Consider the following 20675-nt stretch of genomic DNA (forward strand, 5'->3'; position numbering starts at 1 on the left):
CCTTTTGTCCCCAAACAGCGAAGCCTGACTCCCACAGGTACGACACACGCAACACCTGAGAGGAGGGGGCGTGGCACTTAGAGCTCGGGCGAGACCGTCAGAGCAGTTAGGACTGCCCCTGGCGCCTGATTAAGATATTTAATTCCAACTGTTGGGGGTTTCCCTCCGCACCTTACTAGAATATTAATTTTTATTTATGATAAATGTTAATAAATTTTAATTAATTTTAAAGTCTAATTTCAGTTGATCCTGAAGTGCCTTTTGTCCCCAGCCCCCTGTAAGCCCTCAGGAAAGGTTGCAACTTTTTCAAATGATGTAACTTTTGCTAAAAACAAACAAACAAACCCCAAACTGTACCACCTCAGAGGGAACTTGGCAGGGAAGGAACGGAGGCTTTTGTTACCGTTGTTGTTGTTCCTCAGGCATTTCAGAAGTTGCCTATTACCCTGGGGGCGGGGCCGCGTGTAGACCCGATGGACCCCGGTGAGGCCGCCATTTTGGACTCTTTCCCCAAGGAGCTTCAGCCGGCTTTTCGCGCTGCCGCCGCCGCTCTCTGCAGCCTTCCTGGGCAGAATGAATGTGATAGACCATGTGCGAGACATGGCGGCCGCGGGGCTGCACTCCAACGTGCGGCTCCTCAGCAGCTTGTTACTTACAATGAGTAATAACAACCCGTGAGTTGAGGCGGGGAGCGGCCTGGGGCTCTGGAGAAAGCGGCGCCGGTTTGGGAGCGGGGACTGTGGGGGCCTGGGCATTGGCGGGAAGGAGCGGATGCGAGCTCTCGGCTGACGTTCCGAGGTCAGCAAGGGCCTCGTCGGGCGCAGCACACTTAGGAACGCAAGTTGAGTTCTCCGGGTCCCCGCGTTGTGCAGGGCGCTGGGACGCGCTCCCTGCGGGAGATGCGGCTAGCGGCTGCTTGAAGAATTGAAGGCGGAGGCTCTGAGAATGACCCTGGCTCAGATTTCCAGAAAGTTGGGAGCAGAGGGTTCGCTAAGGCACTGTCGCCGGTCATAGCGACAGTCACCTCTCTGGGCTGACTCTTCTCTTGCCGAAGAACGTTTTCTCTCTCGCTCAGGCTCAAAGAAGCCTTGTCCCCTGGCCTCTGAATAAAATACTTAGTTTTTTGTTTTAGATCCTTGTCTCATGTCTGAGGTTGATTTTTCTTTGCCCTTGAGTGTATCAGTAGCGTTTGCTTTCTTGTTCCTGCAAACACCTGAAGACGGGAGACTTCAGGCTGGGTGGGAGTGGCGCGTTTTTAAGGACCCGCAGTGACCCTTTCACGTTTTCAGATAGTCCATAGGATTGCAAAGAGTCGGACACGAGTGAAGCGACTTAGCACACACTGCGGATGAAGCGGTGGGTTATTTCTAGCTTTGACTGCTTGTCACCCCTTTGCTTAAATTTCTTCGTTGTGTTTAATTTAAATGAAAATTTCTTCCCACGGCCTATAAAGCCAGAAAGCTCTCTCCGACTCAGTCTCACCTACTCTGCTCTCTCTACTCCACCTTCCCTGGTTATGCTCTTCTGTTACCCCAAGGTTGTTCTAAGCTCAGGGCTTTTGCATTTACCACTCTGCTTGGAATCCAATTCAGAGCTCCCTCTGGGTTTCAACTCAGATATTCTTCCTAGAGAACTCTTGTCTGGCCGTCAGAATTGTCCCTAGCCCTCAGCATTCTATCCCTTTGCCCTGTTGTATATTATACATCACTGTTTGTTTGAGATATCTTTGACTTATTAGTCTCAGATGTGCAACGTGATTTGTTATTTGTAAATACTGTGAAATGATCACCATAGTAAGTCTAGCTAACATTTAACAACCCCACATAGTTACAGAAAAATATTTTTCTTGTGATGGGAACTTTTCTATCTTCTTTTTTCTGTATTCTTCCTCTTAACACCTAATGAAGTCTGCAGCGTGCCTGTTGATGTGCTAAGGAAACTGCGTGCAACCTCAGAAAGTTGAAACATGGTGTTCAAGTTCACACATCTAGTAGGTGGAGGAGCCACAATGTCTGGATTTTGGTCCTTCTGACTCTAAAGTCTCATTCTGACCCTCCATAGTCTACTGTGTCAAGTGGCATTATAATCTACTCAGTGTGGACCCATTTGCATTTGGCCTGCTCTGGAAGCTGTCTGGGCCACTTAACTGTGTTGCAGCTGTTTTTCCCTGTTTGATTTCCACTAGTGTGCTTTTAGACCTCACTATGTGAGGCCCATCGTTTTACCAGCATCCACTTAGTGTTGACAGTGAGGAGCCCTGGTCTCTGTCAGCCTTCTTTGTTTATTCTGGAGCCTTTCACCTGGTTCTTAGTGATTTGTCAAAGTATACAATGTCTACCATTGGGAATTTATACACTGGTCAGTCATTATTCTTGATTTTTCAGATGTTACAGGTTAATTAGAAGGAGGTTGGTCTTCTGATTAGATTTAGCCCATTCTTCTTTATATTAGGCTGAACTGGCAGTTTGCTTCCTACTTTCAGGAGATGTTTAAATTCTGACCTTTAGCAATGTATATTTTAAAGTTTATGACAATCTCCAATATGTACCATTTTTTTTAAAAAAAAAAAGCAGTACTGAAGGGGTATACAGATAAGTGTCCGCTCTGGAGTCTTGAACTTTGCCCCACCTTTTCCCTTCTTTGGAGGCAACAAATTAACAGTTTTTCATGTATCATTTCAGAAATAACTTGTGGATGCAGTAAGTAGTCATGTAAGTTACAATATATAAACATCTGAATGCTTTCTCTGAGTGTAGTATTATCAAATCAACTGTTTTATTTCAAATCTTATGTCTCCCTAAATAGAATGTCATAGCTGGAATAGATCTCAACTGTCTGAACTGTACCTTTCAATCCTTAACTTTTCTTTGTCACTTTATATACAGTGTTTAGCCTATCTATCCTTTTTTAAAAATTATTTTTTATTAAGATAAAATTTGTATACCATCAGATTCACGCTTTTAAAGACTACATTTCTTTGGTTTTAAGTACATTCACAGAGTTGTACAATCATCACCAGTGTCTGTTCTAAAGCATTTGTATTATCCCCAGAGAAACCCCAAATCTGTTAGTAGTTACCAATCCCACTTGCCCCAGCCCTTGGCAGTTACTAATCCATGGTACCTATTCTTGAGTATCCTTCATTTGCTGAGCAATTAACCATCTACAGAGTTCTTGGACTGTTCTTTCTTTTTAAGTGGCAGTAGCTTGTCCCTGTCAAAGAAAAAATGTAAATTTTAACTAGAGGAGGGATGGGATTGGAGATTGAAAATCCAAGTTTCCCATTAAGATTGGTGGCCACTTCTAGGCACCTATAACACTTGCAAGCAGTATTCAAGGTTGAAGGGAACATTCTGAAGTGTATTGGTTCTGTTACTATGTCCTTAAACCCCTGAGACTCAAGGAAGTCATCTTCTAGTGCTAGTGAAGTTTACTTGCTGCTGCTGTTTACTCACTAAGTCGTGTCCAACTCTTTGCTACCCCGTGGATTGTAGCCTGTCAGGCGCCTCTGTCCATGGGGTTTCCCAGGCAAGAATACTGAAGTGGGTTGCCATTTCCTCCTCTAGGAATCTTCCAGACCCAGGGGATTGAACTTGTATCTCCTGCTTGGCAGGTGGACTGTTTACTACTGAGCCACCTGGGAAGCCCCAGTAAAATTTACTTACGGAGAGAAAAACAACTACTTTCAAATACGGCTAATCCTCTCATCTGTTCCTCTCTGTCCCTTTGGCTTGTCCTAGTCTTTTCCTGTATTTCAGTATTCCCATTTTCTTCAGTATTTGAAGAGTTTCAAATTCCTTCCAAACCTCTTTTTGTTAACACTTACATAAAAAAGATTCAGAGTGGTGAGTTTCTCTTTTCCAGTTTTTTAACCCTTCTTTGGCAGTATTTGGTAATATTAAGTCATGATTGCTCTCCTTTGTATTACCCTGAAAATTTGATGTTAATGTGAGAGTATTAACTCTTAAGGGGGCTCTGGTTAACGAGGGGGAGGAAAAGATGTACACCTGACTCTTGAACAACTTTCAGAGGAGGGTCGGGGTGACAATCCTCACAGTCAAAAAATCTATATATAACTTATATTTGACTGTTTATGTATGCGTTTCCTTTGAGTTTGCAGTTCCACATACACGGATTCAACCCAGATGGTATATAGTACTGTAGTGTGTGCTATTGAAAAAAGAAATCTACACATTGGTGGACCCTATAATTCAAGCCTTGTTTGTTCAAGGGTCAGCTGTGTTAATATTTCTCTTTGTATATCTCTGTATTACTGAATTTGATTTAGAGGTATCATTGTTTTCATAGTAAGTAGAGGAAAACAACAATTTAAGGCAGTTTCCTACATATGCTGACCATATTAACATGGAGTATGAGTCTTGCCTCTTTTTAGGGACTAGCAATTAAAGTACATTGCCTTTGTTTTTTGGCTTATGTAGACACTAAGGAGGGTGTTCTTTCTGACATTTCAAAATAACCCATGTAGGGGGTATACTTTCTTTGTTTTTCTAGTGAGTTATTCTCCCCATCTCAGAAGTACCAGCTTTTGGTGTATCATGCAGATTCTCTCTTTCATGATAAGGAGTATCGGAATGCTGTGAGTAAGTATACTATGGCTTTACAGCAGAAGAAAGCCCTAAGTAAAACTTCAAAAGTGAGACCTTCAACTGGAAATTCTGCATCCACTCCACAGAGTCAGGTAATTGGAGATAGATGTGTGATATGTTTTTGGTTTGTTTGTATTGAGAGCAGGAGAGGTGGAAGGAATTTAAAAGACTGCTGATTAGATGTAGAAGATGTAAAATAAAAAATAATTTTAAGAAAAAGTAATTTTAAGGACTTCCCTGTTGGCTTAGTGGTCAAGAATCTGCCTGTCAGTGCAGGAGAAATGGGTTCGATCCCTGATCTGGAAAGATCCCACATGCCTCGGAGCAACTAAGTCCATACACCATAACTATAGAGCCTGTGCTCTTGCGCCCGGGAACGGCAACTCACTTAGCCCACATGCTCTAGAGCCTGTGGTTGACAAGATAAGCCACCACAATAAGAAGCCTGTGCACTGCAACTAGAGACCAGCCCCCCACTCACTGCAACTAGAGAAAAGCCCGCACAGCAATGAAGATTCAGCACAGCCAAAAATAAATTAAAAAAATTTTAAAGGGGAGCTGACTGGAGAAACAAAGGTTAAAAACCACTTAGGTACAAGAATTCATCCAACCAAGCACAAAGGGCTAAAAACAAAGTTCATTCTGGATGAATTGAAAAATAGAATTATCTGGGCTCTAACCAAAGTCACGCATTATTCCCCCCTTTTATACAAACAATGTAAAAATCTAAAGTGTTTTTTTTTTTTTTAATTTAATGAAAGTACACTTTGAAAATGTCAGTCAGATCTTAGGATTGTGAATACCTGGGGAAATTCATATGAAATAATCTTACGCGTTCTTACTAGTTTTGGTTGCTTGATGATTAAATAAATGAAGGGTAAAAAACTAATTTTACCACTTGACAGTCATACCACTGCTAGATATTTATTGCAGTAGTTGATTCACAAAAGGTTTACAAGGGTATATAAGTAAGGCTGCTTACTGTAGCACTGTTTATAATGGTAAGAAACTACAAGCAAAAGTGTTTATCAGTAGGATCTAGTTATAGTATTGCCCTAGGATGGGATATGAATGGGAATATTGAGGAAGTGAAATATAGTGGTGTATGCGCTGATTTGGAAAGGACTGTATATATTAGTAAATAAGCTTTTAAGCAGTGTGTTCACTACTCTTTCTGTTTAAAGGTAGTTATTTTAATTTTTTGGCCACACTGTGCTGCTTGTGGGATCTTGGTTCCCTAACCGGGGATTGAACCTGAACCCACCCTGGCCCTCTTGGCAGTGAAAGTGTGGAGTCCTAACCACTGGACTGCCAGAGAATTACCTAAAGGGAATAGTTTATAGATATATATCCTGGTATATGCCTCAAATATATGTGGATAATATACATGGAAAATTTAGCATGTGTGTGTGAAGAAAATTAACAAAACTTTAGAGAGGGGGGGATCCTTGACTTTGAGTTTGAACCTGTCTTTATTTATTTTTTGAACCTGTCTTAAATTATACATGCAATTTACATTTGAAAGGAATGTCAGTAGAATGAACTGAAGTGAAATTATGAATCATGTTCTGTATTTTTCCACATTAAAAAAAGACAAAGTAATATAATTGCTTTTTTTTTAAGCACCTATACATTTTTCTCTTGTTTTATTTCTCTTTATGTAGAGCCTATGTTTTTGGTTACTAAAGAGCTGATTGCCAGGAATTGTTTTCTGACCCTGAATGAAAGTCATGTGTATTATCCACATAGAATAATTCATAGAAGTAATTTTGGGGGGCATTCTGTATGCTAAGCACTATGCTAAACCTTACTTAATCTTGAAGTAGTTTTCTTAAAAATTGAGATACAGTTTACAACATAATATTCACAGTTCACGGGTTTTAATATTTTCACAGAATTGTGCAACTACCACCACTGTCTAATTCCAGAACATTTTCATCCCTCTAGAAAAGCCTTGTGTTCTTTATCTCTCTAGCCCCTGGAAATCACTGACCTTTCTGCCTCTGTGGGTTCACCTATTATGGACCTTTCATATGAATGGAATAATGCAATATGTGGCCTTTTGTGGCTGGCTGCTTTTACTTAGTATGTTTTCAAGGTTGATCCATATTAATGCACATAATAAAGAAGCAATTGTTTATTCCTTTTTGTTGCAGAATAATATTCCATTGTGTGGCTGTGCCATATTTTAACTGTTCATTAGTTGGTGGGCATTTGTGTTGTTTGTGCTTTTTCTCATTAATGATGCTATGAACATTTGTGTGCAGGTTTTTGTGTGGACATGTTTTCAGTTTTCTTGGCTGTATACACAGAAGCAGAATTACTGGGTCATATGGTAATCATGTTTAGCATTTTGAAGAACTGCCATACTGCTGAAGTAATATTGAAGAGATGTTTTCATTTCCTCTTAAGTGTCTTCCATCTGAAATTGAAGTAAAATACAAAATGGCTGAATGTTATACAATGCTAAAACAAGATAAAGATGCCATTGCTATACTTGATGGGATCCCTTCAAGACAAAGAACTCCCAAAGTAAGTTGAATTAACAATTTGGTTACATATTTTTCTCTTCCCCAGTCCTTCCAGCTGTCTTCCTCTGTGTTTTCAGGGACTGCGTCTGAACATTTTACAAACCTTGTCTCTGATTCCCACTTTGTTCCCCTGTTCTCCCTGTTTAGAGAGAGGAGTGACTTTTCTTATAAGACCCTGAAAATTCTACTGAGGAAAATGGTAGCTGGAGAGTACTACATGTGTTTAGTTATTTTGTTTTTCTTATTGTAGGAAACATGATTTGCAATATACTTCGAGGTAGCAACAATACTTTTTAAGAATCTCATTTTTTGCATTCTGTAGGTATACCCATTTGATAATGTGCATTCCTTTTATTTTCAGAATTAAGACTTCAAGATTCTTTGTACATATTTGTGTGTAGAATAGTATTTGTGTTTTATCTGGCAATAATCGTATATAGAACACCTTCAGCTGAAATCAAAAGATCTAGTTTCTTGTCTTTGCATTTAGGGCATACAAGCAGCGTGTAGTGTGAACTTGGGCAAGTTAAAAATCTGGCTTTACTTTTTTCCTTATTGAGGATAATAATACTTTCCCTGGTATAAACTAAGTTCATGTATGTGAGAATACTTTTTAAAGTATTATTTTATAAGGACTATTATATTAGGCATCTGATTACAGGTTTTCTTTGAAGTCCAGTTTAGAAAAACAATGAAAATCTTAGCTGTTAGGAGTGAATTCACATCATTATTTAATATTCTAACACATACTTTCATGTCACCTACCTTCCTCTCTTCACTGAAAAACTGTGCAGTGTAGTTAACAATAGGAACTTTTATAGGTATAATGCACATCTTCCTGCCATTAAAAGAAAAGGAATTATAAGCAGTAGGGACCAGGTGTATTTAGTGTTTTTTTCACTCAAGTGTTACTGAGTTTTAAAAGTAATCAATCACACTTGATGAGAACATGTTTAAGCATCTCCTCATGTTGAAAATTTATTTAATATTTTCTGAATTTTAAAAATTAAGCTATTCATATTTTATGGTGATAATTGTTATTTAAAACATTTGTAAGTATATTATAGACTAACCTGCCTCACAATAATCTGGGCACTGTATACTTAATTATATTCTGATATGCTATGAAAGTCTTAGCCTAAGGATAATTTTTTTGTATATATGAAGAGTGTCTTTGGAAAATGCTGCTTTGATTGTAAGCTTTGAAGGATACCTATTCCTTATCTTATTGGAAACATTCCATAATTTCTTCTTAATGACTTGAGGGAGTTTGGGGGCATTTTTTAAAATGAGTAATGGCCAAGAAAGTGAGCCTTGTGGTATCCAACACTTTGGTGTTTACGGTTGTCATTTTAGGAAGAACTAGAGGAGTCCACATACGATAGGAGTACATAGCCTTCATAGAGCTGTTGTAGCCAGGAGCAAACGAAGATGTGTGCCTCAAACATAAACCTATAATATTTACAGTTTTTCTTTCTTGTCCGTTAGGGAGTTAACTGGCTTCTCAGTCTGTGTAAAGGACAAGGAAGTGAGTCAAAATACGTCTAAATGAACGTCTGTTAATGTATGGTAAACACCGCCACACATTCCTTCACATTTTAAAGGAAAATTCCAGTGTGAGATTATTATGTCTTGGAAACTCTTCAGCTTTTAAGAGAAACATACCAAGAAACAATTTGTCACTCAGTTTTTAGAAAATGATGACTGCTTATATTTATAACTGGTGGAATGCAACTTTAATGATGTCCCCAAGTAAGGCTCTGTTTTTAAAAAGAATTGACTTTCTAACTAGGTAGTTCTTAAAACTCAAAGTGTCAGGTAGTTTAAAGGGAATTTTTAATATTTGTTGAGATAGAAGGCCCGTCAGTCATAGTTTGTTAATAACAAGCAGTCAAGAAAGGATTTTAAATTTAATTTTATTTTTTTCAAGTATTGACACCAATACTGGAGTTTTCCTTTAAGTACCTTTTTTTTTTGCATTTCAACATAGCCTAAAATGGAAAATCTGAGGCCAAATAAAAAATAGTTTAATTTCTAGTATTTCATTATTTCATTGAATCAGTATGGATTAATGCCATACTAGATTGTTTTATATACTGTGAGTTCATAATTGGAACAGATGTTTTTCATCTTCAGAGTAATTTTTTGAGTAAATATCTGGCATACCAAGCTACAGATAATTGAAGAGATTGGGGATTGGCTTTTTTTCTTTTGTGCCCTTGACTGCTTTCTTAGGTTAATGATCTGGCAAACATTGTGTTCCATTTAAGATCTATTAATTTTAAATTGGAATATTGTGTACTTTTTGTACTATTAATATCATTTATTTCTTCTCTGTAACTTCTGTATTCTTTGGAACTTTTAGGTTTTCTCAAATTTTCCCTGTTGCATTTTTAGGAAGTTGTCCTGCACCCCCTGCCCAGACTGAGTTACATATTTGAGTTGTGCTAAAAATGCATTCACTAGATTTAAATAATAAAGCTAATCTCTGGATCATTGTCACCTCTGGAGATCAGTTAGAGTTTGATTTTTGTAATGTTTTTTTGAGTCAGACAATACCTGTGAGTCAAAGCTTTAAGCATTAGAAAAGCTAGAGTCTAGCTGCTAGACTAATTGTCAGAGAGGAGTCAGAGGTTTTACTTCTGTGTCCATCATTTTCTTTTTGGGGAAAATTCATCTGATCTTTTTTAGCTAGCTTTGTTAAGACTTCCTTACTTTCTTATACTGTGATATTAAGCTTAAAAAATAAAATATGTAAACAAACATATTTAACATAGTTCATCTTCTGTTTTAAAAATCAAGAATTCTGTAACATTTCTCAAATGAATGTTACTTCCACTTCCAGAGGCAGCATCTTTGGTCCAGATATTATTGGGCCTTTTGGTTGGGTAAGTGTGAGGAATTTGGGAGGTACTGGGAGGACATAGAAAAGCAAAGGTAGTAATTTCCTCTCTGTTTGAAGAGTGGGGTTGCACTTTGTTTCCACAGGGCCTTGGGTAGATTTGTCAGTAAAAAGTAGAATAGCTAATAATGAAAATCAGAGCTTATTGATGGTAAGATTTTATTTTTAAATACTTACCTTATTATCTTTTGTTTTTACTGCAGATAAACATGATGTTGGCAAACCTGTACAAGAAGGCTGGTCAGGAGCGACCTTCAGTCACCAGCTATAAGGAAGTGCTGAGGCAGTGTCCATTAGCCCTTGATGCGATTCTAGGTACAGGTCATTCTTCCCCTATTTTCATGGAGTGTTTACTCTCTAAGATAGTGGTTCTTAATCTTGGCTGTACATTAGAATAATTTAGGTTACTACTGCTGTGTATTCTTTCACTGCGAAAAAATACTGGAGTTCTGTCATATGCATCTTAAAATAGGGATAGGGTTGCTTTAGCCTAGGAAAAGTGCAGCTGCTTGCATTGTAGAAGGATGCTATGGCTCACCTTTCTCCTGCTTTCTGTTGGATTAGGTTTGCTGTCTCTTTCTGTAAAAGGTGCAGAGGTGGCATCAATGACAATGAATGTGATCCAGACTGTGCCTAACTTGGATTGGCTTTCTGTGTGGATCAAAGCCTATGCTTTTGTGCATGTTGGTGACAATTCGAGAGCAATCAATACCATTTGGTGAGAACCACAAAGTTAGTTTAATATTCTTGGGACCCTTATATGGAAGCTGATGGATCTAAATTAGCAACGTGGAGAAATGAGATGCTTATCTCTTGTTGTTAAAGCCTGTTGTCCCTGGGTTTTGTTAATCTCTTAATGTACTCAGTGGCCCCAGATGTAATAATTTTTATTAAATGTAAACTTGGACCAAGTTTAACTCTGTGTGTCATACTTGAACCTGAAAGAACATCTTTTTGGATGCCCTAGAAGCTTAGTTTTTGCACCATCTGACCTGGGTTGCCTCAGTACTGGGGTTTTTCTTTCTAGTTAGATAAAGTCCAAGGTCATCAGAGTGGGACTTGTATTAGGCCGAGTCATTTGGTTGAGTAATAAATAGCTATTACTTTGATATTATATTTAACACTATACATTGTATATTATCTTCTGAAAAACTGCAACCAGAAAGTTCTTTCTAGGTAATGAGAGAGATTTCTGCTTTATTCTGTGTATTTACTATCCTATCTTGTATAACTTTAAGTTACAAGCTCAGAATTAAGAAAATTAGTTACATGGTTTGTTTTTAAAGTCTTTCATTATGAAAAATCTTACATAAAATTATGTAAGATTTGCCCATCACCCAGATTCAACAACTAAGAGACTTAAGATATATTTTAAGGTTCATGTTTAATATTTTAAAGTTCACTAGAGAAAAAGTCCTTGTTGAGAGATAACGTGGACCTACTGGGAAGCTTAGCAGATCTGTACTTCAGAGCTGGAGACAATAAAAACTCTGTCCTCAAGTTTGAACAGGCACAGATGTTGGATCCGTATCTGATAAAAGGTAAGTAATTCTTGGGACAGGATGGAGGTGACTGTACAGGGTCAAATCAGAAGATAGGGAGAAGATGTAGCATGGTCTTCTGATAACAGCTTTTCATAAAATGTATTCTAGTAGCCTTTTTTTTAAGGTCCTGACAGTATCTTTTAACACTTGGGTAATTCCATTTTGAGCAGTTGTTTTTGCTTGGATTCAGGTGTCATATCCCCACAGACCATTACTTGACTTTTTTTCTTTGGGGAGGGATCACAGCCCTTTTTTATGATTTATAAATTTATGATGTGTCTGACTGAGAATTTGGATGGCATCCCCAGAATCATAATTTCCTTTTAGGGAATTTAGGTTCACTATGTCCTTAAATTTAGTTTAAAAAGGAGTAAGTGAACAGATATTAAGAAAGTCATAAGATGATTAAAAGAAGTAATTAGAAGTGAACAACAATGAAAAAAAAGATGTAAAAGAAGACTGCTGCTGAAGAGGTAAGCCACAGGTTCACAGAGATAGTGTGGACCTACTGGGAAGCTTAGCAGATCTGTACATCCAAAGGATGGCTGTCTGGTGACTGGCAGTGAGTGAAGGAAATGTGTGCAGGAATAGTGATGGGAAATAACGTTGCATAAATAAGCAGAAGTCTGCTTGCAAAGGCCCAAAAATGGTCATCAGAAAAATATGGCCTTGTGACAATAAACAGTGCTGTAGACTCTTAAGCCACAAGAATGACAGAGCAGGGAGGGGACCTTCCCAAGCATGTAGATAGGGAAACAGATTCAGAAAGATGAATTTGTTTGCTCAGTGTTACTGCCCAGTGTTACTCCTCTTTACCAAACTACCTGTGCCCATGGTGAAAATGGCATTTTAGAAGTACTAGCCTGACAGTAGTCAGCTACTTAAGATTGGAAGCTCAGACCCGAGTCCAGGGGCCAGCAGGGAATGTTGCAGTAATTTGGTTTAAGAGACATTTTCTTGAGAATCTGAAGGAATAGTAAGGAATGGAGGGGAATGGTGGTAAGAGATGGGTGACAGTGAGCTAAGGTCTTTTTTTTTTTTTTAAATAGAACATAAATGAGAATAAAGAGGGGTAGGGTGGGGGCAGGGCAGGGGGATGATCTTAAATGAAATAGGCTCCAGAAAGAACTGGATGGCTTTTTCTAGAATAGACTAGCTTTTTTCTGAGACTAACTGGCATATTAAGTGTATACTCCTGATTGTGTCTAGACTTCTTGGAAGAGAGAACTTAATTTGATGCTTTTTTGGGCCTTTTCTGGTTATGTGTTAGGATAACTATGGCTGTATTATCATGCCACAGGATGTAGGGACAAATAGTTCCTGAAAATTACAGGCTTTCAAATTGTGAGGTAGGTCCTTCTACTCCTTTGCTTTTTATTTTTATTTATTTATTTTTACTTTTGTATGTGCTTTGTCTTTTTAATAGTCATTCTGTAGGAAAATGGGAATGCTGGTGGGAGGAGCTTATGATATCGGAGAGGGCTCAGACCCTGAGAAGCCCTTGTGTGGGCTCTGATGAAGGTTGTAGCTCCGTTAGAAAAGACCCCTGCTGCTTTAATGAGCATCTTCCTCTGTAGGAATGGATGTGTATGGCTACCTCCTGGCACGAGAAGGGCGGCTGGAGGATGTGGAGAACCTTGGCTGCCGCCTTTTTAATATTTCTGACCAACATGCAGAACCCTGGGTGGTCTCTGGGTATGTTTATACATTCCCTTTTCTCCCCAATTTTAGTAGATTGTTTAGGAAATTGTGGTTTCACCTAAATAGAATATAGATTTGAAAGCACTGGTTTAAAGAATAATCAGATTTGAATTCAAGTCATGGTCTGTCTGTGACTCTGGATGCATCATTTCTCTCGGTCTGTTTTCTCATTTGGAAAATGAGGATACTACCCCTGCGTTGTGGGGTAAGTGTTTATTGAGTGAATACGTCATGCTTACTTCTGGACCTGCTCACAGGAAGCCGTCAGTGAGCAGGCCAGGAGCTGTGCTGCTTTGTTATTGACCTTGCTTAACAAATTCTCTGAATGTCTCTGATCTGATAACACATCCAGATCATCAGATTGGTTTTTTTTTTGTAATTTTCCCTTCCATATCAAGATTTCACCCTTAAAAATAAATATTCAGTAGATTTTTGTTCTGTTTTTTTTTTTTTTTTCACTAACATCTTACACTAAAGTTGTAAGGGGTTTGTAGTAAGGATCATGTAGAAGGCCGTCTCTTTGATTTTTCCTTTCGAATGAAATTTATTTATGGTCTTCTTTGAGATAACTTTGATTGTGTTTTCTTCCAGGTGTCACAGCTTCTATAGCAAACGCTATTCTCGAGCCCTCTATTTAGGAGCCAAGGCCATTCAGCTGAACAGTAACAGTGTTCAAGCTTTGCTACTTAAGGGAGCAGCACTTAGAAACATGGGCAGAGTCCAGGAAGCAATAATCCACTTTCGGGAGGCTATACGTCTTGCACCTTGTCGCTTAGATTGTTATGAAGGTAAGATAATTATAGATGGTGTGGATCTGTAGATGTGGCACTCAGATGGAAGGTTTTGTTGGGTCAGCAATTTCCAAACTCTATTGCAGATTGGAGTCCTCTGGGGGTAAAAAACCTGATGCTAGGTCATTTCAGTACTGTTTAAGTCAGAATATTTGCTCTTGGGCTAGAAGCGTCAGTACTTTTTTATGATCACAGGTAATGCCAACATGCAGACATTTGGGAACCACTTCATTAGGCATTACACATCTATTTAGGGCTGGACTTTTCACTCCATACTTTTGTAATTCATTTTCTTATTTTTTTGTTTCTGATTTTTGGGGAGGGTATAGTTTTGGTGGTTTTTTTGTTGTTTTGTTTCTCAGATGTGGCTCACTTGTTGATGTGAATCTCTGTGCCAGCACTGTGCTGGATTGGTTGGTATGTCTTTATTTTTTTACAGTTGTCTTACCTTGGGCCAGAAATACTACTCATAGGATAACTCTACATCCATATGTCAGTGTTGGTTGTGGGAACTGGTCAGTTCATTGTGACCTCCAGAGTAGGCCTCATCAGGGTCAAGCTTTGTTTTGTTACGTACTATTTTAGGTTCGTGTGAACTGACCCTAGGAGTTCAAAGCTGTGCCAGCTTCAACAGCATTTGGTGACTCAGTCACAGACGTTAAAATAGATCTTACAAGATGCAGTTCCTCCAAAGCATATTTTTATAAGAATTTAAAAATAAACCCAGGAGTCTAGGAGTGATTTGCTCTTACAGAAAGATGAGTTCAAATTTGAGAAATAAAAATTACAATTTGGAGACTTCCCTAGTGGTCTAGTGGTTAAGACTTTGCCCTGCCAGTGCAGGGACCTGGGTTCTATCCCTGGTCAGGGAACTAGGATTCCCCATGCCTTGAAGCATGGCCAAAAGATTAAAAAAAGAAAGAAAGATTAAAAAAAGAAAGAAAATTGGAAGTTGGAGTGAAAAACAAATCTGCTTAGATACCTAGAGATCTATGCTGCTTGTGGATTTGTTCTTAAAAGAAACTGCAGCAAGCCAAGCTTTTGGTTTCTGGTTAAACTCTTGATCCTAAAACTGTAGTTTCCCTATCCTCCAGTTGCTTTTATCACACTAACTCCCTTCTGCTGTTCGCCTGTCTCACAAGAGCCCAGGAATGCAGTCGAGTATCTCCCATTACCCAAGTGAGTGGCTGAACACAGGATAGTTCAAGTTTTTCCCCAATTGGCCTGTGAAGCTTTATGAGATGACTTCACTCAAGCTCGCATTTGGAGGTTTGGATCAGGGTGACTAGGTAATGCCGTCTGATGCATCTTGCAGCCTTTAACTGAGCTCCCTTTACTGATGGGGGCCCTGGATTAAGGGTGAAGTGTGTTCTTAACATTTCCCTTTGAATTTCCTATGGGGCTTTAGCAGGAAAGTAAAACTATTCAACTAGTTACAACCAACCATATTCCATAGTCCACCATGTTGCCCTTAAGAGTTAGGTAATTTCTAGTTAAGTAACTGTAGTGTGTGGTAGAATGTGCACAAATGTTATAAATGCCACTAGGGTGGAGGAGTGTATACAGAGAAAATCTGCCAGAGAGTGTGTGGGTTTGGAGTTTAAGCTGTTTTTCTGTTTTGATGAGTGCTTTGTACCAAAGAGTACTTCCTCTGTTCTCTTCAATTTTTTGGCATGAAGACTTGAGAGTTGACTGTTGAAATGTCCCCATGGAGCATCAGCCTCTTGCTGTGGGTGTAAAGACGGAGCCACCAGTCTCAGTGTGTTTGATTTCTGTGATAAGCCCTTTTCATCCAGTTTAGGGAGACCCTAGGTTGCCCCCTAGTTTCTTCAGTTTTTAGAGGTGAACAATAGGAACCCTCCCCCTTAAATTTAGGACTAAAGGTGACCTGAGCAGTGCTGGAAATTAACAGCTTGTTAAAAGGCAGCAAGACCTTGGGTTTTGTTGGAAACCTCATCTTTTCACAGTATCAATTAATGAGTAGTGTCACATTTGTTCCTCTGACAGTCAGCTGAGCTGGCTACATGCTTTGGTTTACTTATGCATATTTGTTTCCTTCACTAAAGGTGTGTTTGCACTACAGGCTTTTTCTACATTTATCAAGTGCTCTTGGGAAGAGCACCTCTTAGCTGTTTCATTAACATGCCCTTCAGTCTGATCTCACCATCAGAGTCTTCCCCTGACCTGCCTTTTGTTTGAAACTGAAGGTTTGCAGTTTGGAAGGCTGTCAGAATGGAAGCATGGCTTGGAATGGTAATGTGGTTGAACTTTCTGTGTTATATTTTTTCAGGTCTCATCGAATGTTACTTAGCCTCCAACAGTATTCGTGAAGCAATGGTAATGGCTAACAATGTTTACAAAACTCTAGGAGCAAATGCACAGACCCTTACCCTTTTAGCCACTGTTTGTCTTGAAGACCCGGTGACACAGGAGAAAGCCAAAACCTTATTAGATAAAGCCCTGACGCAAAGGCCGGATTACATTAAGGCTGTGGTGAAAAAAGCAGAACTGCTTAGTAAGTATCTTGCTTACTTCCCTGTTCCTAGTTAATTGTGTAAAACCTGAGTCCAGTTGGATTCTCTAGTCCCAGTTGGTTACAGATGACCAAACAGGTGTGTGCTTTTGCAGTCGGTCTGAGCCTATTTGAATTGGTTTATACTTAGCACAACCAAACTTAATTGGCTTAGACCTTCTTGGATTGGCAGTGAATTACTTCTGGAGTGGCTCAAGCCAGCTATACTTGGTTAGTACCTATTCAGCTCACTTTGTCCTGAACTAATTTGGGCTGAATACAACTGGTTTTAACCCATCATGATTCTCCTGTTACTTCCCTTTCAGCCTTGGTTTTTTTAAATCCTGATTTGTGAGGAACTGAGTTTGAGCTAGTTTGGCAAATAAAGTCCATTTTGGCTTTTTATATGAACTTTGGTTAAGTATAAGTTTTTATTTTTATTTATTTTTTTTATTTAACCTAAAAGTACCAATTGGAAAATACATACTGTGCTTCATTGGTACAACTAAATGCTGGGTTTTGGAAAAGGAAAGTATTATTTTTCTATATGGAAATAAATGAACCCTGTGAAGCCAATAAAAAATTAGTGTATTATGATTAAAACTAGAAAACCTGTATAAAACAGAATTATGTAAAGATACTGAGCAATTTCATACCTATAAATTTGACATGATAGGCTACATGAATAATTTTCTGAACAACAAAAATTACCAAATTTCAATCTAGAGTAGACAGAAACTTCAAACAGACCACTTTCGTAAAATTATTTTAACAGTTGCTCACACATTCATTTAGGGATGGCCTGAGGAACTGATTCCTTTGAACCATTGGAAAGGTATAAGTTTTTAAAAATCAACTCAAACTGCTGACTTCCTAATGGAATAGGGATTCAAATGAGCTTGTTCTTATTTCCTGCCACACCAGTGTTCTCTTGACATCTATAAATAGATATTTGGATTGTGATCATTTTTGTGGTTATATGTATATGACTTGCAAATGGGAATATATTTTGAAATGTGTAAGTAGGAAAATGAGGGTCTTTTTCTTTTCAGGCAGAGAACAGAAATATGAAGATGGAATTGCTTTGTTGAGGAATGCACTAGCTAATCAGAGTGACTGTGTCCTGCATCGGATCCTAGGAGATTTCCTTGTAGCTGTCAATGAGTATCAGGAAGCAATGGACCAGTATAGTATAGCACTAAGGTAGGCACTTAGCCTCCCATGGGGGGGAAGGTCATGAGGGGTAGAGGAGGCAGGGATCAGTGTAACAGGAGTTTTGGAAACACACACACTCTGTGCCCACGGTTGAAAACACAGTAATAATAGTAATGATAGTGTTTGTTAATTTATGACTTCTAAAGTCTTAAGTGATAGTAACAACATTAAAGAACTGTTTCACTCATAACCAGCCACATATAACATCTGTTTTCATTTGTGTAGATCATCTTCCTGGCCTTGCCAACACATATACATATTTTTATAGGGTTATACGTAGTATATATTTTATATTCTGCTTTTTCAAATCAGCGTATTGTAAGTACTTTCCCATGTTTCTATCCACTGTAGTAGTTAAGAACTTAAGCTCTGAAGAATACTACCTTTACCACCTGTTATCTTGGGAAGTTACTAACAAATTTCCTTGTCTATATATCTATCTACCTTATTAGGTATTAAATGATTAAATGAGGATTAAATGATTATTTCATGTAAAGCTCTTAGCACTGTGCCTGGTACATAGTAAATACTAAATAAATAGTGGTATTCTTACTGCTTAATACAGAAGTGATTTCTTTGAGGATTGTCTGTGTGTCTATAAAGTTATGGTGAAGGCTTGTCTTTAATGGAGTCTGATCACATCCATTTACTTGTTCAGCAGTTGAGCACCACTCATGTGCTTGGCATCTCAGTAACCACTGGGGATGCTGTGATTCCGGGAGCTCACAATCTCAGATGTTCAGGCTAATAGATACCATGTGCTGAGTGCTTTCAAAGCAATCTCTAGAAGGCAAGGTGGGAGTGCAGAGGGTGGGAATCCATGGGTGTGGGTGAGAGCTGTATGGAAGGTTTCAGAGAAGAGATGATACAGATCATCTACAGTTACATAAGTGGGAACAGGATTCCAACGTGCATTTCATCTGCTTTTTGAAAGCCCAGAAGCAAATAAATGAGAAACTAAAATATAGAGGTGGGATTTGCTAGAGATTGAACGTCAGCTGGCCTCAGTGATGGTCACAAAGGCAAGAGGAAAGATTGCTTAGGAACCAAGTAAAATATATGTTCTGGACCCTCTGAACTTTGAGGGTTTGGACATATGCGGTACTGTTAGCTCCTCCAGTCAAATGCCCAGGTAGGGGTAACTTTGGGTCCTGGGGTCTAACCTAGGAGTTGACAAATCTGGTTCATGGTAAGCATGATGGTTTTGGTTGCCTTCTGAAATGCTGATATGTTTAATTGTAAGAACATGAAACAATTTTAACGCACAGAAAAATAAGTATTTTTTGTAACCTTGTAACTTAGAAATCCCATACTGTTAAATTATATTTGAATTTTTCTGTTAATGATTGCTTGCTGCTTTTTCATTTATCTAGTATCTTCCTCTGGCAGAATGCTAGGGGTTATAGGTGTGAAACAATTTAAGAACTATATGAAAAAAAAAAAAAAAAAAAGAACTATATGGAGAAAATTCAAATTGAGAATCTAAAACTTAGGACAAGACGCCTTTTTCACTTCTAGTGGTGGACTCCCTCAATCCTGCCTATGGAACTGGAGTTGTTTGGAGAGGCCAGGCATTAGCAGATTCTCTGTGACTGGGTGGTCATTTCACTGCCATACCAGGGAGATGACACATCAGCCAGCAAGAAGCAAGGCAGAGATTCAGGCCTCTCCTCTGTTTTGTTGTCCCCTAGTTTGGACCCCAATGACCAGAAGTCTCTAGAGGGGATGCAGAAGATGGAGAAGGAGGAGAGTCCCACGGATGCCACTCAGGAGGAGGATGTGGACGACATGGAAGGGAGTGGGGAAGAAGGGGACCTGGAGGGCAGCGACAGTGAGGCGGCCCAGTGGGCTGACCAGGAGCAGTGGTTCGGCATGCAGTGAGGCAGGCAGCAGCTCCGAGGCCACACTGGCCTGCCCTGCTCTGAGCACTTCCGTGGACTGAAGGAACCTGTAGGAGCCCGCTCTCTGGGAGGACAATGATTCAGCATGTGATTGCAGCAGGGGTCCCTGCCCCTTACTCCATATTTCTAGTAGTGACTTCATTTTTAAAAACTGAGCCTGACCAGCCCTCCATCCTCCCCTGCTCCTGCCAGGGAGGACCAAGTGAGTGCTCTGAGAGGCCCATGGACGTGTCGGGGCTTCTGGGACAGAGTGCTTTTTGTTTCAAAATCTGAAAGCTCGAGGACTAGACAGTGTTTTGTCTGTGATACTGTGGATGGGTTTAAAGGGGCGACCTGTCATCCAGAGCAAGAGTCATCTCCCGGCGGCAGCATGGGCTGGCCCTTTCAGGGAGGGTTTCCTGTCCCAGAAATCATCATCCTGAGTAGTCCAAACTTCCCTAGTAACCTTGCTTCCTTCTGCAATGTTAGTAATGCCTTAAGCTGACAGTTGCTGTTTTGCAGAACAGTTTCCGATTTGCTAACCTGGTAACTTGCCTGTGAGCCTGGGCTGAGTCTGAGAAACAAGTGTGACCGAGAGCATGAACAGAAGCGCAGTTGGGGTAATTAATAAAACTGTTTTTTGTACAGTAATGGTGTTGGGTTGATCAGAATGGAAGCCCTTTATAGATTCTTTTTTTGGTCTCTCGTTTACAGTGCATTGATTCAGCCGTAGAATTATTTGCCATAAATAGACTCCTTTTCTTCCCAGAGTGTTGGGAGCCAGAAGGATTGGGAACCTCAGGTATACTGAGCTGGTTCATCTGTTTGCATTTTCCATTGGTAACTTCCTGGGAAGAGTCTGGCCGGATTTTAGATTGATTTTGCCAGTCTCTGTCAGGGGTGCTGAGGTTGATGTCTGGTTTCAACATTCTTTTGTGGGATCAGCAGGGGTCTCATTCCTGGGCTCCTGTGCTGGGAGACTTTACCCACCC

The 20675-nt window shown here is 39.4% G+C and overlaps 1 protein-coding gene across 5 annotated transcripts; it reads left to right on the forward strand.

The window, feature by feature from the left end:
* Positions 1-470: 470 nt before the first annotated feature.
* ANAPC7 (anaphase promoting complex subunit 7) lies at positions 471-20334 on the forward strand. Of its 5 annotated transcripts, none has more exons than XM_070475203.1 (12): positions 609-674; positions 1290-1356; positions 4513-4699; positions 7020-7139; positions 10244-10355; positions 10605-10758; positions 11439-11581; positions 13162-13279; positions 13877-14073; positions 16367-16591; positions 17641-17791; positions 19495-20334. In XM_070475203.1, exons 2-12 carry the CDS (start codon positions 1349-1351, stop codon positions 19682-19684), a joined length of 1605 nt encoding a protein of 534 aa, XP_070331304.1. In that variant the 5' UTR covers positions 609-674; positions 1290-1348; the 3' UTR covers positions 19685-20334. The 5 variants fall into 5 exon arrangements, with proteins under 5 accessions (XP_020738214.2, XP_070331304.1, XP_070331305.1 ...); XM_070475204.1 differs by lacking the exon at positions 1290-1356 and adding an exon at positions 2682-2711 and having other exon boundaries at positions 610-674; XM_020882555.2 differs by lacking the exon at positions 1290-1356 and having other exon boundaries at positions 471-674.
* The last annotated feature ends 341 nt before the right edge of the window (positions 20335-20675 follow it).

This window comes from Odocoileus virginianus, chromosome 12, assembly GCF_023699985.2.
Source record: "Odocoileus virginianus isolate 20LAN1187 ecotype Illinois chromosome 12, Ovbor_1.2, whole genome shotgun sequence".
In the NCBI taxonomy this organism is placed as follows: Eukaryota; Metazoa; Chordata; class Mammalia; order Artiodactyla; family Cervidae; genus Odocoileus; species Odocoileus virginianus.

Excerpts from the sequence above, each read along its gene's own strand:
- ANAPC7 (XM_020882555.2), top strand. The coding sequence starts at position 574 with ATGAATGTGATAGACCATGTGCGAGACATGGCGGCCGCGGGGCTGCAC. Across the intron at positions 10,759-11,438 it reads AGAGCAATCAATACCATTTG|TTCACTAGAGAAAAAGTCCT; the intron begins GTGAGAACCACA and ends AATATTTTAAAG. Across the intron at positions 14,074-16,366 it reads TCGCTTAGATTGTTATGAAG|GTCTCATCGAATGTTACTTA; the intron begins GTAAGATAATTA and ends ATATTTTTTCAG.